We start from the raw sequence: 17164 nt of genomic DNA on the forward strand, positions 1-17164 counted from the left end.
GAGAGATGTTTTAGGCAGACCGTGGTAAATCGAGTTCGAAAAATCTAAGCGGGAGAGGACGAGGGCCATGATAACTTGCAGAAGGGCTTCAGGAGTGAGGAGATAGGCCACCTTCCTGATCCTGCGCAGCTGGAACATGCAGGAGGAGACCGCCGTCCCCACTTGGGGCCCGAGAGAGAGGCCGGAGTCAATAGTGACCCCGAGACTCTTTACCGAGGCCACGGGGGTGGGGGGATGCCAAGTTCTGCCGGCCAAAAGTGTGGACCCCAGTGGGTAGAGCTCCTGCCAGGAAGAAGGAGCTCCGTCTTTCCGGGGTTCAATTTGAGCTGCTTTTGACACATCCACTGGAGGATGTGGGACATAGCTGCCTGGAAATTAGGAATAGCAGAGGGGGAATTGAGAGGAAAGATGAGTTGCAGGTAGTCCACGTAGTTAAAAACGGTGACGTCCCACTGCCTCAAAGAAAAAAGGAGGGGTCGAAGATAGAGGTTAAAGAGAAGAGGGGATAAGGAGGAGCCGTGGGGGACCCCACAGGGCGAGTGCTCCCTAGGAGCTCTGAAAGTGCTCAGGCTGAGGGTCTGAGACCTCCCGGTCAGGAAGGATTTGACCCATGCCAGCGCCAGGCCCTGGATGCCAGCCTGCTCGACACGGTGGAGGAGGATGTTGTGGTCCACCGTGTCGAAAGCGGCTGACAGATCTAATAATACCAAGGCCTGGGGGGTACCCTTGTCAGCGCCGTCTCTCAAGGCATCCAGCACGGCCAAGATCACAGCCTCCGTGGAGTGGCCGGGTCTGAAGCCGGCCTGGTTGGCCTCGAGAAAGTTGGAGCTCTCGATGAACTGTGAGAGACAGGCGGTGGCGTGGGCTTCCAGGATTTTGGAGAAGAAGGGCAAGAGGGAGATGGGGTGGTAGTTCGCCGGAACGGCGGGATCAGCACCAGGCTTCTTCAGTAGAGGCACCAAAACGGCCTCCTTGAAGGAGCTGGGCACCGTAGAGAGGAGTTCAGCAGGGGAAGGATGCAGTCGGGTAGAGAATGGCAGATGTCTCGTAGTATGGTGGGGGGACAACAGTCGTCTGGAGATCCAGACTTCGTACGGGTAGCCAATGTGGCCAAGGAAGTGGAGTCTAAGGGAGGAAACTGAGTGAAAGAGAGGGCATTGTGGGGGGGAGAGACGGAACCAGCGCCAGGGGGAGTAGCCGGGATGGTGTCTTTAATCAAAGCAATTTTCTGAATGAAGAAAGTACTTAGCGCGTTACAAGATTCCTGTGTGGGGGCCTGAGTCGGAAGTGTCCTGGGATCGGAAGTGAATTAGTTAAGAACTTTAAAAATCTCTTTGGACTTGCAAGGGGCGGATAAGATTTTTTCTGAGGCGTAAGCTTTTTTGGCTGCGGAAATGGCTGTTTTGTACTTATTGCGCGCGGCCACATATACGCCTCTGCTAGACGAGCAATAGTCTCTCCTCCACCTGCGCTCTGATCGGCGGAGTTCCAATTGCAGGGTCTTGAGATGGGGGGTGAACCATTTGTGGGAGTTGCAATGTCGGGATCGGGGGAACTTAGTTAAAGGGGCAAAAATATCGCTGGCTGTCGTGAGCCAGTCAGAAATATGCCCGTGAAGCTCGTTTGTGCTTAAATCATTTGGAAGCAGGGGACGGGTAAGAGAGAGGTGAGATAGAAATTTAGAGGAATCGGCGGCTCTCCACTTGCGGGCGGTGCCGCCCTCCTGCAGTGGGATCCTAATCTGGCCAACAGCCGAGAAAGTGGTGTCAATCAAAAAGTGATCGGACCACACACAAGGTGTTATAAGCGGACAGGAGGACTTGACCCCGTGGACCCAAATGTGGTCAAGGATGTGACCGCCACTGTGAGTGGCGGACCTGACTAATTGAGTAAAGTTCAGGCTCGAGAGGGCCTCGAACAGTTCGAAGGCATGGGGGCCAGCGTCCTCGTGCTGGAACCAGTAGTTGAAGTCACCAACAATGACAGTGCGGGGGGAGGAGGTGGCAAGATTAGTCAACTGTTCAATAAAAGATGAGGGGAAGGAAGGCATGGGGTGGGGGGGGGGCGGTATAGTACCATTAGGGTAACTGCACCTACCTCGGTCCCAAGACGGAGGACCAGGTTATCCACTTCAGGGAGGGTCGCGGAGGCGATAATCTTAAGATTCTTGCGTATTGCCGCTGCCACCCCTCCTCCGGAGCGGGCCCCAGGACGGTTGATGTTCAACAGAAAGTAATCTGGGGGTAACGCAGCGAGGATGTCAGGAAGGGAGTCGTCGGTGAGCCAGGTCTCAGATAGTAAGAGAACGTCTGGCCTCTCCGTCATGAGAAGGTGAAGACTTCCCACTTCCCTCCGTTTACTGTCAAAGAAGCAAAATACCAGCTGAAATACCGTGGCTCACATTGGCTGCCTTTTAAGTGCATTATTTTTTGCAAGTGATAATGTGTGCCTTCAAAAACAAGTTGTTATATTTAGTAGTTTTTATAGTGACGATAATAAATGATTAATGCAACAATTCTTCCTCTTCGTTTTTAAAAATGATTTGACGTAAGTATTATATCAAAAAATGAAAAAGATGTTGCTTTTCCATGGCTTGATTTCTTTTTTATCATAATCATCTTAGAAATGTATTTTCCCCATCATTGTTTCTACTCCTGTTCAAAGACATTCATTGCTTATGAATGCATAGAGATAACTGATGTTCAAAGTATATAATATTTCATCCTAATGCAATCCAATGAAAGGTAACTCAGGCTCTTTCCTTTTCTTCTGTCATACAGCGCAAGAAGAATGCGGTGACATACTTGAACAGCACGCTACATCCCGGGACACGTAAGCGAGGTGACTACCCTAAATTAACACTTAGTCTGGGGGCGCAGTGCATGGGAGTACTTTTCCCCTCTGTTTTCCTGCTTTCTTTTGCCAGCTATAATCCATATTGCAATAGCCTTTGTTCTTTAGGGATGAGTTTAGCTGTGTTTATTCTACTGCGCCTGATTCAACCATTTGAGTTAATGAAGAGAAAATGTCACCAGTTTTCAACACCAAGACACTTAGATCCACATACTTGTACAGGTTTACATATGTGAAGATGTGTAATAAATCATTGCACACATTAGCCCTTCATGGGCAGGCTGCAGAGAATCACAAGTGGAATTTGTTCCCTTGCATAAAAAACCCTTTAAGCTGCAAGTAGTTTTCCTGAGTGCTAGAACACAAGTCCACTCAAAAACAGTACTCCTGCTCTCTCTCTAGTAGGTGGCACCGTGCCACTCTGCACCAATGCTGGTTGTTTGGAAGTGATTAACAGAGCCACATAGAAGTGCTAGAGCGCGCAGTTCCCCCGGGTCACCCGAGTTTACCAATTCCTTTACACGCACTGGGCCCTTGGCGTGAAAAAAAAACCTTTTATTATCACACTAATTTGTTTGGGTGAACCGGGTGAGGATTTCTCCTCCTGCACGCTGCTAAGAGTAATCAAGTTTGGATTTACCTCTGCTTACCATGTACCCGACTTACCACAGGCACAATTCTTACGACGGACCTAGAGCTATCAGGGAAAATAGTAGACAGGCCTAACATCAAGTACTCTTTATAATCAGAAAAATACTTTCCACAATTCTGTAAAATGACCACAGACACCTGATGAAGTTTAAAACTTTATATAAGAATTTCAAAGAGAAGATGCCAAGATAATAAGCGATACACAGAATAATATATCAAACATTAAAATCAACACCAATAGGTAACTTTGCATCAAAATTATGACCATTAGGATATATGGGAAGACTAAAGGTAGAAGTTTATAGAACAAAACTAGTCACTGCAATTTTATACTAGAACATGGGACTGGGGATGAGACCTAGAACATGTACTTAACCTAAGTGTATTAAGCTATTCTTGCTAAGTTCACTGCAATCCACTAAAGGAAAGGGAAAAACGGGAACATGCTATTGCTTTATAAAATCAATGAACTCCTAAAGGAGAGGGGGAGAGAAGGAACCAACTAAAATTCAGACACATATATTTGATATTTCAACGGCAATAGAGCAATATCACAGGTAAGAATGCTTTAACAGATCAGTCAAAAGGGTGAGAGAGAGAGAGAGAGATAGAGATACGCAAACCCACAATCAATAATTACCTAGTTCAGATTGAAGACCAACCCTGGCCACGGGTCAGTTGGGAAGACGGGGACAGGGACCCTCAGAAAAGGAATGCCAGAATGCGAGCAGGTACAGCTCACGGACAGTAAGGACAGGATACCCCTCAGGTTCAGGTCAAGGACTGGGCCTCCCAGGGTACGACCAACACCCACAGCTTCGGACAGCAACGCCTGCGTTACCCCCTCCTGCAAGTAATCCGCCAGAAACCCCGATTGGATTTTCGAATTCCCCAGCAAAGTGCTTCGCCAGCACTTAGGATTTTCCACCCCTTAGGAGATTGTGGAAAGTATGGACAAAGTGCTCCGCAGCACTTTCAGAATGAGCACCTATTGAGATCGTAGGGTCAGTGACAGGTCTGCTACTCAGACAAGTCGGACAATTTTCCTAAGCTAAACTAGGGCAATTATACTGTTTTGGGGACCCTCAGACCACCCACTAATGTTGCAAGTGACAGTTTCCCACATTGTGATTGGTCAGGAGAGGTGGTGCGGTCATTACCACCTCCTAGAATTCAACGTTCCCATCATAATTATTCAATTTTGCACACCCGCCCCCCTGGTTCACGTTCCCAGGCATAGGAATACAGAAGACAATGCAAGAGTCCAGCATATAGCAACAGTGTATGACAATTCAAGGTGTAATCTTGCATCTTCGGGATGGGTTCCCAGGCGCATCGGGCTCCAGGAGCCAGCTGGCTAGTTTTAGCTTCTGCGCAGTTAGGACTTTCCCTGGTCAGCTGACAGGGTTCAGAGGAGCCTCAGCATGGTGTCGCTCATGTATGCCCCAGCCCACAAAGACGCGGTACATGAAAAGTAAGCGAGAACAAATTAAAATCACACATAAAAATGATCGCACTGTATACCATGATAAAATCTAACCAACCCTTACTTTATAATGACTATAGCATTATGGATTAGTGCGAAAAGACAGATAGGCTAAAGCAGCAGTAGCAAGCAGAGAGCGTGGTGAGAGACAAGCGGCCATATTTTGCATCAGTGCGCATGAGCACAGAATCCCTCCAGAATGCGAGTGCGTCACATCACATGGGTATGACCGACGCATGCGCAGACTGAATCTCAGCGAAGCAGCCATTTTCAGTGCAAGCTTCGTTTTAGTACGAGAAAACAAACAAGCAAGCATCCTGGGGACACCCGCGTGTTGGGAAAACACTTTGTTCGAGGCATGTGGGCTGCTGAATTCATATCTGTGCATAGTCCGCCACCTAGTGTTGGGTCCGGATGATTGCACATTGTTGTCCTGGAAGAGTCTTCGAAGTATCACGAGATAGGTGGCTCCTCCCCTGGACTACAGTGCGCATGGGCATCGCCTCCATCCCCAGATTGTTTTTTTCCGCCATAGGGTTCGGATGTGTTTTCGGTTCCCTCCTTCGGAACCGATAGTTGGTCGATTTTTACTTGAGACCAAAAGGTCTTTAGGCTGGGCGTCGGTATAGTTGCGTTCGGGTTTTCTTACTGACTCTCAGCTCCAATCTACTACTGCCCTTCCACGTGCTTCGACGCGGACGGGCCTACACTAACTCATTTGCGATGGAGCGGACTCCATTCAAGAAGTGTCCGCTATGCCACTCGAAATACTCGCACCTCGACGTGCACCCTGTGTGCAACACATGCTTGTCGCCGGATCACCGGGAAGACACTTGCATGGCTTGTTCAAAGTTTAGGAGTAAAAAAACTTTGAAGATTCGCCGGGCTAATCGACTCCAGGCGCAGCTGTCGGCTTCGGCATCCACACCTGATGACGTCTTTCAGGAATCGATTGAAGAGGATGCCGGCGTACAAGAGTCGGACTCTGGCCCCGCGTCCGAAGAAGAGGCCTACGACGCGGATGAGGAGGCCGGCGACGAAGTCTCCGGTGAGGTAGGGGACGACGAACTGATTTGTGCCGCCATGGGAGATAGCTCAGAGGAAGAGCATCCCCAAACGGACTCCGGGGTCTCCCCCCGTCATACGGCCCAGGTCGAGGGATCGCCTTCGGGCCTTACCCGAGATCTTACTACAAGTCCTACGTCCCCGCCCTCGGGCCCGGTCACGGACATTTCTGGCAAGAAACCGAAAGTGAAGCCAACCGGTCACGCACCCTCGGATGCGAAACCGAAACCGAAACTGGCGTTGGTAAAGAAGGTTCTGGAGGCGTCAACTTCCATGAAACCCAAAATGGCCGACTCGAAGAGCCACGCCAAGATGGCCGACCACAAAAGCCGCGCCAAAATGGCCGACCCGAAGTCCTCGGGGTCGGCGCCGAAGGTGAAGACTTCCGACGCGGCTGTGTCGGCACCGAGAGGGGTCGCGGACCCGAAGACGGCTTCGAAGAAGCGTCACGCCGACGGTGCGACGGGCCAAGAGGCATCGGCACCGAAGAAGAGGCCTGCTGACGACCGGGCTCTCGGAGACGAGGAGACGCTCGAGACAGTTCAGCCCTCGGCATCCCTTACTAAGAAGGTGGGAGAATCCTTGAAGCGGATCCAACAGTCCACTGTGGTTCCCAGCCGGGACGCTGGCGTGCCAAAGCCCACGCCGAAGCCTGCCAAGGGACAGACGCCCATCCGTTTTACCCTTCCTCCCAAGTCGGCGCCGAAGGCCTTCGCGCCTAAGCAGAGCGGACATTCTCAACAAGCATTGACGCCGAAAGCTGCCTTGGTGGTATCAAAGCTTCGGCTCCAACCGCTCGCGGTGGAGGAACGTCGAGAGGTGACAATCGACGCCAACACCGGAAAATTGTCGCTCCTCAAAAGAAAGATTACCTCGGAGCCGCCATTGGAACCCTTTAGGATTCCACTAAAGAACAAAAAGTACTCTGTGGACTCTTCGGCTCTGATGGAACCTCTGTCTCCACAAGCCATGGAACGCTCGCCGGCCCATTCCCCAGTGCCTGAGGTGGAGGAGGAATACGACGAGTACACATATCCTGCGTACTCGGATCAGGACGAGGAGCAAGTGCCCTGGACAGCAGGAGGCGACACGGACGACCTACAGTCGGGTCAGGACACTCAACTTTTCGCCACTAAAACGTCCCCGACGGAGGACTCGGCGGCGTTTAATGCATTAATAGAAAGAGCTGCAGCGAACCATGACGTCGAACTGCACTCAGACCCGGTGGATGCGGACTTCTTGGTCGACACCTTCTCGGTAGCCGAAAAGCAAGTCAAGACGCTACCTATGCTCCCAGGGGTGCTGAAGCATGCACAGGAGGTATTTAAGGAGCCCACCCGGGCGCGGGTGGTCAATCCTCGCATCGACAGGAAGTATAAGGCGGCACCCACGGATCCCACGTATATTAAGGGACATTTGCCATTGGACTCCCTGGTGGTGTCCAACGCTCGAAAGAGGGCGAATTCGCAGACTACTGGTGATGCTCCTCCCCCAGACAAAGAGTCAAAGATCTTTGAGGCATCGGGCAAACGCATTGCTGCACAGGCAGCAAACATTTGGAGGATCTCTAACACCCAAGCCCTGCTTGCACGTTATGATAGGGCCCATTACGACACGTTAGAGGCCATCCTACAACACTTGCCTGACCAATACAAGGAGGCGGGGGAGATGCTCATTCAGGAGGGTAAACTAATTACTAATGCATCCATCAAATGTGCCCTAGATGTAGCAGACACTGCCTCCAGGGCTATCAATACAAGCGTGTTACTCAGACGCCATGCCTGGCTTCGAATTTCTGGGTTCAAGCCCGACATACAAACCACATTACTGGGTCAGACGGTGAATCCCGACCACCTGTTCGGCCCTGAAGTGGATGCCTCCCTAGAGAAAATGAAAAAAGATACCGAAACTGCCAAGTCTATGGGGGCTTTACAAAGTCAGCAGTTTCGGGGTGGTTCTTTTCGCCGCTCCAATTCAAGAGGCACCTCAAGAGGCCAGGCACCCCAAACCACGCAATACTACAAGGGTAACACCCAGTCCTCGTATAACAACAACAAGGGCAGGGGTGGCTACAGAGGCAATAATATCAAGGGCAGAGGACGTGGAAACAATGCCTCCAGGTCCACCGCCTCCAACAAGCAGTGACGTCTTGTCACTTCCCCCCGATCACACAACACCTGTCGGGGGGAGACTACAGCAGTTCCTGCCGGCGTGGAGGTCCATCACCACGGACAGGTGGGTGAGGTCTCTTATTCAGTACGGGTACTGTCTAGAACTTACGTCCATTCCACCGGACATACCGCCAAGAGGCCGTGCTATGTCCGACGAGCACTTGACCTTGTTGCAGCAAGAAGTACTAATCATGCTGCAAAAAGGGGCGATAGAGCTCGTTCCATTGCAAGAACAAGGGACCGGGGTTTACTCCCTGTATTTTCTTATTCCCAAAAAGGACGGATCACTCAGGCCGATCCTGGACCTCAGGCCCCTGAACTGGTACATCAACTCCGAGCACTTCCATATGCTCACGTTGCAGCAGGTGCTTCCCCTACTTCAACAGGGGGACTTCCTAGCAACGCTGGATCTGAAGGATGCCTATTTTCACATTCCCCTGCATCCTTCACACAGAAAGTATCTCAGATTCAAAATCTTAGACCAGCATTACCAGTTCAGGGTCCTGCCGTTCGGGGTCACCACGGCACCAAGAGTTTTCACCAAGTGCCTAGCGACTGTAGCAGCGCATCTCCGTCGCCAGCACGTCCATGTCTTTCCATACCTCGACGACTGGCTTATTCAGGCAAAGACGGAACAGCAGTGCGTAGACCACGTGTCACGCACCATTCACCTCCTGCACGATCTGGGATTCTCTCTGAACTACCCAAAGTCCCATCTCCAGCCCGCCCACGTGCGTCAGTATCTGGGCGCGACAATCAACACTCTGGCGGCCACTGCGCAGCCGAGTTCAGTGAGAATCGCCGGCATCCAGGCGCTGATCCAACGATTCAGACCCCAGACCTCGCTTCCAGCGAGGGTGTTCATGCAGTTGATAGGCATGATGGCCTCCTGCATCTCCATTGTCCCGCACGCGAGACTACATATGCGTCCGCTTCAGGAGTGCTTGGCACGTCAGTGGACTCAGGCTCATGGGCAACTGACAGACCTAGTGTTGGTGAGCGGTCGGGCGTACAACTCTCTGCATTGGTGGAATCCACAAAACCTTTGCAAGGGCCGACCATTCCAAGAGCCTGTTCCACAGATCATCCTGACAACGGACGCCTCTCTCCAGGGATGGGGAGCGCATGTACTCCATTACACGGTGCAGGGACTATGGACACTTCAGCAAAGGAAGATGCACATCAATGTGTTGGAACTGATGGCAATCTTCATGGCCTTAAAGGCGTTCAAAGTACATCTGTGCAACAAGGTCGTGTTGATCCGGACGGACAACATGACGGCCATGTACTACATCCAGAAGCAAGGGGGAACACACTCTCCACAGCTGTCTCATCTGGCTCAGAGCATGTGGAAGTGGGCCATTCAGAGGAACATCTTCCTCATGGCAGAACATCTCCCAGGCAAGGACAACCAGATGGCGGATCTGCTCAGCAGACACAGCCATCAGATGCACGAGTGGGAGTTACATCCATCAGTACTCCAACCGTACTTCCAAAGGTGGGGTCGTCCAGAGATAGACCTGTTCGCCACAAAGGAGAACGCAAAATGCCAAAGCTTCGCCGCCAGGTTCCCACACCCCCAATCACAGGGCAATGCGATGTGGATGAACTGGTCAGGCAGATTTGCGTACGCTTTTCCCCCAGCACCTCTGATACCGCTGGTGGCACGCAAGCTCAGGCAGCACTCGATGACTCTCATCCTGGTTGCTCCTACGTGGGCTCGCCAACCATGGTACACCACGTTTCTGGAACTCTCCGTGGTACCGCATCAAAGGCTTCATCTCACTCCCAGCCTTCTGACGCAGAGCCATGGCGACATTCAGCACCCAGATCCGCAACAGCTCAACCTGGCGATCTGGCTCCTGAAGTCCTAGAATTTGGCTACCTTAATCTTCCTCCCGATTGCATGGACATCATTCGGGAAGCGAGAAAGCCCACTACTAGAGCTTGTTATGCGGCTAAATGGAAGAGGTTTGTCGTCTACTGCGTGGAGCACAGCATTGACCCGCTAGACGCCTCCATTCAAAATATCATATGTTACCTTTTTCACCTGTATCGGTGTAATCTAGCCTACTCTTCCATCCGCATTCACCTGTCGGCTATGGCAGCATACCTCCAAAATAGGCAACACCTGTCACTCTTTAAGGTCCCTGCTATCAAGGCTTTTCTGGAAGGACTCAAGAGAGTCATTCCACCAAGGACTCCACCAGCACCGGAATGGAACCTCAATGTGGTTCTTACAAGGCTGATGGGTCCTCCCTTTGAGCCACTACACTCTTGCGAACTGCAGTTTCTGACCTGGAAGGTGGCTTTCTTAGTAGCAATCACATCGCTACGGAGGGTTAGCGAACTGCAGGCGCTCACCATCCAAGAACCTTTCTTCCAGGTCCATGCCAACAGGGTGGTGCTCCGCACTAACCCTAAATTCTTGCCCAAAGTGGTCTCACAGTTCCACATGAACCAAACTATTGAATTGCCGGTGTTCTTCCAAAACCCAGAGACGCTGGCGGAGCGAATGCTCCACACTCTTGATGTAAAGAGGGCCTTGATGTATTATGTGGACAGGACGAAAGATTTCCGCAAAACCAAACAACTTTTTGTTGCTTTTGCCACTCAACACAAGGGAAACGCAATCTCCAAAGCAGGAATAGCTAGATGGATAGTAAAGTGCATTCAGATCTGCTACGCTAAAGCAAAGCGCACTCTCACTATACCACCGAGGGCCCACTCCACTAGAAAGTTGGGGGCCTCTATGGCATTCTTAGGTAACATTCCCTTAGAAGACATCTGTAGAGCAGCCACATGGTCTACCACTCATACTTTCACCAAGCACTACTGTGTAGACGTGCACTCAAAACAACAGGCAGCTGTTGGCCAGGCTGTTCTCAAAACGCTTTTTCAGACTGCTGCAGCTGGCACGGGCGGCCGCCGCTAATGGAGGGACTGCTATGTATTCTATGCACAGATATGAATTCAGCAGCCCACATGCCTCGAACTGCAAATGCTACTTACCAGTATGCATCTGTTCTTGGCATGTAGGGCTGCTGACATTCATATCGCCCACCCTCCTCCCCGGCGCCTGTAGCAGCTGCAGTATGTATTCATATACAAACATATGCTCATAGCATGGTCATCACTCACTTCTGTACTCCATCTCTGCCTATGGCTAAAAACAATCTGGGGATGGAGGCGATGCCCATGCGCACTGTAGTCCAGGGGAGGAGCCACCTATCTCGTGATACTTCGAAGACTCTTCCAGGACAACAATGTGCAATCATCCGGACCCAACACTAGGTGGCGGACTATGCACAGATATGAATGTCAGCAGCCCTACATGCCAAGAACAGATGCATACTGGTAAGTAGCATTTGCAATAAATGACGAACAATGGCGTTAATATCATTATGCGGTTTAGACAAGGGTTTGCATACGAGCAAGGCGCTTTACGTGCGAATCCTTGCTCCATCAATCCCCTCTTTGATGATATTTACTATCATCACTACATGAAGGAAACAGATGCCAACTTTTCTCATTCATCCACATCGTCCATTTCAATTTCAATAAACTTATTGTTTAGTTTTCTTTCAGCTTCCCTATGAGAGTGGTGATTTTTCGCCTTTTTGTAAATTGCACTCTTTCGCTCTTCTAGTTCTAGTTCGTCAATGTTTCTTTTCACCCCCCTCGGATTTACTGTATATTTCTTTTTGCACTTTTGACATTTGCAACAGATAAAAATGATCAACACAATTACACCTATTATAACTATTGGCATCAGTATTTTCCACAAAAGATTTTTACCTAAGTTAGTAAACCAACTACCTATAGAGGAGAGACCTCCAGTCAGTCTCGTCCAGGCACTGTCAACCTCCAATGGTTTGAGTTCCCTTTCCAAATTAGTTATGTTCTTCACATATTGTTTTAATTCGATACTTTTATCAGGAATGTAAGTGCAACAATGTTGCGCTTTCAGCATTCTACAGACTCCGCCCTCTTTTGCTAATAGGGTGTCAAGGGCAAGACGGTTTTGTAAAACCATCGATCTGATCGCAACCATTTCAGTATTGACCAGCAGGAAACCAGCAGCAGTGTCCGTTGATAACCGGTCCACTACTGTAGACAATTTGCAGATTCTATGGGTGTTCAGAACTACCCCCATTCCAGGTATCAGTGCACTAAAGATATCACCTATAATTTCACCTACACTTTCGCGTCTACTACGCACTAAGCCATTAGTTTCATCATCGCTTCCAGCTGCATTATTCACATGGTATATTTTCGGGAAAACAATGCCAAAGTAGCAGCTTCCATACCAGTGATCCGGTAATTTGAAATACGCCTTGTTTCCACATATATAATATATTCCGGGAAACACAGGTTCCGACCCATTTTTGAATCCCCAACCTCCAATTACCTTGTAATTATGTTCACACTCGCTGGAACCGATGAATACATTGTTATAGTACTCTGTCTTTTCCCTATGGATACAAAGTTTCCCCTTCCGTTCAAAATCCAGCAACAAGGCAGGACTAGCTTCGCCTTCCGAGGTGTTATCCATGTGTTCAGCCCACCTAGGGACTCTATCCTTCTCGTCATTTGCCTTCTTCTGAAACTTTTCTCTCCTTCTGTCTGCCATCTTTATAAACATCTTTTCCTGCTCTTGCAGCGAACAGGTCAGGTTATCTTCTCTTGCTTGATCTAAATCTATGTTACCTATAGTCAGGAAATATTCTCCCATATAGCGTGTCACGTCACTTGTAGTATGTACACGGTTCAAGTGTCCTCTAACAGGAAGTTCAGAAAATACTACGTCATCATTTGAATAATATTACTGCAAGGTGCTTCTATAGAACAGGCTAGCTAATATACTACAGGAGATTCCATAGGTCAAAGGTAGATGGTGGTATGTCACGCCTTCAGCCACTGATGTTGGTAGCTTCATGCAGACATAACAGTCCTCTATTTCCATTGCTTCTACATAATGCACTAATAAGTTAGCAAAAACATTTAGATGCGTCCTGTTTCTCATTTTGTGAAAATGTAGTCCATCCTCATCTGGTGCTTCTAAATTAGGTCGTGTGTGTGTCAGTCCTACTCTTTTGTCGTGTCTTACTAGGCTTCGTGGTGTTTCTGCAGTCTGTACAACCCCTACATCTACTGCTTCGGGTTCAGTAGGGGACAAGTTGGGATCTTTACTTATCATAAAAGGTAGGAAAACAGTTAGTCCTATCCACATTACTATTAGCATGGCTATACTACACAAGCATATCTTACAACAGGTTTTGAGACACCCACACCGGGATCTCCCAGAGACATTCGGATCAGACATATTTAGCTTACAGGTGGCTTTTGCTACCCCTCTTCGTTTCTTTGCACCAAAGGCTCACTTCGGGGCTCTCTCAAGGAGGGTCTCCGTCCGAACTCCGATCAGCAATGGACTCGTTGTCACTGTTGCCACTGTGGTGTGGCTCGTCAATTTCCTCCAACACAAAGTACGTCCACTCAGGGCTCCGATACAGTCGGTTCTGTTTCTTTATTCTGTCGCTCTTTCTCAGCGATTTGCCTTGGGCTGCATTTCTTTCACTTTGAGCCCTTTTCCGGTCTTTATCGTTTTCTTCGACTGTCTTTAGTCTGAGCCTTAGTCTTTTGACGTATCGGGGTGCACTTCTTCCTCCGTGCCTCCCAGTGGTTGAGGAGACTTCGCCTTCTTCGTGCACTCTTTTCACCTTTTGTGGTGGCACCTCTGTTTTCCTGCCTGTCTGACTAGTCCCAGGTCTTTCGTCTATTTCTTCTGCCTGGTCCCTATTCTGACCCTGCTCAGATTCAAAACGCACTTTCTTTTTATTTCTGGTTACTGTTGCTTCCGTTGTCTGAGCACTTTGATCTAGTTCTATCTGTTCCTGTTCATGCTCTTCGATCTCTTCGCTTTCTTCTGCATGAACGTCAGCTCTAATTTCTAACTGTCCCTTTCTCGGCTCCGGAGTTTCAGGAGGAGTCTCGAGGTCTTGATCTGACCCTACTTGGCCTATATCCTGATCAGGTGTGTTGTGGCTTTCGTTGACCTGACCTTCTTCTATTTCTGACTCACCTGGACTATCCCACTCACTGTCTAAGTAGGAATATTTCCTGGTTCGTATTGGATCATGAACTGGTTCGTCGGCGGGATACCATTCAACGTCTCGACTTGTGCTCGGCAGTTCGATGTCAGCTAGCTCCGGACTCTCTTCCTCGGAAGCCTCTTCAGCTGCGCTGCCTTCAGCTCCAGTCGCGTTTTCTCCAGATACCCGCTTTGTGTGGCTGGCGTGGATCCACTTCGGTACACCAGCACACTTCACAGCAGTGGTAGTGACGAGGATCACTTGTCGTGGCTTTCCCCACCTTGGCTTCAGGCAACTGCTCCGGGTGTGTTTCTTTAACACCACCCAGTCTCCTGGTTGCAGATTGTGTGCTGGAGTCTTTGGCCACTCGTCTTCTGTCTCTCCAATCTGCTGAGAGAGAGAACGCACTTGGTCACCCAGCTGCTTGCAGTACTCTAGCACCATATCATCAGAAATGCTTAGCAGTTTGTTTCCGGGTACCCATGCCTGGCGCATCACTCTTCCCATCAACACTTCATGGGGACTTAGGCCAGTCTTTCGGTTCGGGATACTTCTCAAACTCATCAGCACCAGGGGTAAAGCCTCTATCCAGTTCATTTTTGTGGAATCACACATTTTTCCCAATCTGGACTTCAGGGTGCCATTTATTTGTTCCACTACCCCAGAAGCCTCTGGATGGTAGGCACAGTGCAATCTTTGCTTCATTTTGAATGCTTTACAGAGTTCCTCTAGGACATCGTTGGCAAAATGCCCACCTTGGTCCGTTTCGATCGTCTCTGGGATCCCATACCTAGGTATCAACTCCCTGAGCAATAATTTGGCTGTGGTGATAGCGTCATTTTTCTTAGCTGGATATGCTTCCACCCACCTGGAGAATAGACAAACTATGACCAAGATATATCTATATCCTTTGCATCTGGGCATGGTTATGAAGTCTGCCTGCATTCTAACGAAGGGCCCTACTGCCTTTCCAATAGTGCTCTGTTCCACTACAGTCTTCTTTCCTGCATTGAATTGCTGACACACTAGGCACCTCTGGCAAAGCCTTTCCGCCTGGTTCCTGAACTTTGAATTACAGAACACCTGTTCAAACACCGACACATCGCGTCTCTTCCCATATGTGTTGGCTCATGTATCATTCTGATCATGGGGTCGATCAAACTATCAGGCAGTACAGGCACCCCAGTCGGATTTACCACCACACCATCTTCTCTCAACTCGCATCCATTTGCGGCCCACCTGCCCTTCTCTTGCCTGTCTGTGGCTTGTTGTAACTCCTTTAATTCTTCCCACGTTGACACATTCTCAAACAACATAAGTTGGTAGCTGGTTCCATCCCACAGTGCAATTTGTAGGGACATATGGTGTCGGGCACAAAACTGTGCAATTTGGTCAGCGTACCTATTACCGGCAGTCACATCATCATTTCCAGATTTGTGAGCCGCACACTTGACCACAGCCAATTCTTTGGGTAATTGGATAGCTTCCAGTAAGTCATGCACCACCTTCCCATTTCGGATAGGTGTGCCTGAGGAAGTCATGAATTCTCTTTGTAACCACAATTGGCCGAAGTCATGAACAACCCCAAAACAATACTGGCTGTCTGTGTAAACAGTTATTCTTTTGTTCTTACCCCTCTTACAGGCTCTGGTTAACGTGATGAGCTCTGCCACTTGTGCAGATTTCACCTCGCGCATGTAAGATGCTTCGATGGTTCCTGTCAGTGTAACCACAGCATAGGCAGCACTCAGACTCCCACTCTCATGTCTCAAACACGAGCCATCCACGAACATTGTTTTATCCCCGTCAAGTAGCGCTATTTCACGGATGTCGGGACGGGGTTTCGTGCTATATTCAGTTAGATCGATGCAATTATGTTCCCCGTCCTCATCAGATTCTACATCCAGAGGGATAGGTAACAGTGTCGCAGGGTTTAGGACATTGCACCTGGAAATAGTTACATTTTCAGCACCAATCAAAATTCTCTCATACTTAGTCAGCCGACTAGGTGTGAGGTACTGGGTCTTAGTTCTAGTCAGTAGGATGACAACAGAGTGAGGAACATATACAGTGACGGGATGTCCCATAACAATGTTCTCACTCTGTTCCAGACTGACGCAAGTAGCAGCAACGGCTTTTAAGCATCCAGGCAATCCAGCAGCCACTGGATCTAGGGTGGCCGAAAAGTAGGCTACTGGTCTTCTGACTAATCCGTGCTCCTGGGTCAGGACTGAAAGAGCACAATTCTCTCTCGTGTCACAGAACAGCTCAAAGGGCTTAGTGCACTCAGGCATACCCAATGCAGGTGCGGTACATAGACAGTTTCTCAGAGTTACCCAAGCATTCATGCTTTCACTGTCCCAATGGACGGGGTCCTCCACTCCTTTCTTTGTCATATTTATCAGGGGTCGGGCTAGAGCCGCAAATCCTACAATCCATTGTCTGCAGTAACCCACAACTCCCAAGAACATTCTCACCTCTTTCTGTGTTCTGGGCAGTTCCATTGCTTTGATTATTTTGATCCTTTCTGTTGTGACCTTCCTTATTCCTTTTTCTATCTGGTGCCCCAGATACTTTACTGAGTTTTTACAGAATTGTAACTTGTCAGGCGACACTTTATGTCCTCCCTTTCCTAAGTGATTCAGCAAGGCAATTGTGTCAGTGACACAGTCAGTCTGGGTTTTAGATGCCACTAACAGGTCATCTATGTACTGCACCAAAACAGACTCTCTTGGCAGCACTAGGGATTCAAGGCACTTTTTCAGTATCTGGTTGAAAATCGATGGACTTTCGGTGTACCCCTGGGGGACACGATTCCAGACATAGATATGGCTGTCAAATTC

General features: G+C 49.3%; 1 protein-coding gene across 5 annotated transcripts in view; it reads left to right on the forward strand.

Moving 5' to 3' along the window:
* The window catches only part of PHF21A (PHD finger protein 21A), a 679011-nt gene that overhangs the window by 574738 nt on the left and 87109 nt on the right, over positions 1–17164 (forward strand). For all 5 annotated transcript variants that reach the window (XM_086959648.1, XM_086959652.1, XM_086959650.1 and 2 more), the window contains one exon: positions 2781–2841. In XM_086959648.1, the coding sequence (XP_086815774.1) occupies positions 2781–2841 (61 nt within the window). The remainder of the gene's footprint in view (positions 1–2780; positions 2842–17164) is intronic.

The sequence above is a fragment of the Lissotriton vulgaris genome, chromosome 2_2, assembly GCF_964263255.1.
Source record: "Lissotriton vulgaris chromosome 2_2, aLisVul1.2, whole genome shotgun sequence".
NCBI classification, from domain to species: domain Eukaryota; kingdom Metazoa; phylum Chordata; class Amphibia; order Caudata; family Salamandridae; genus Lissotriton; species Lissotriton vulgaris.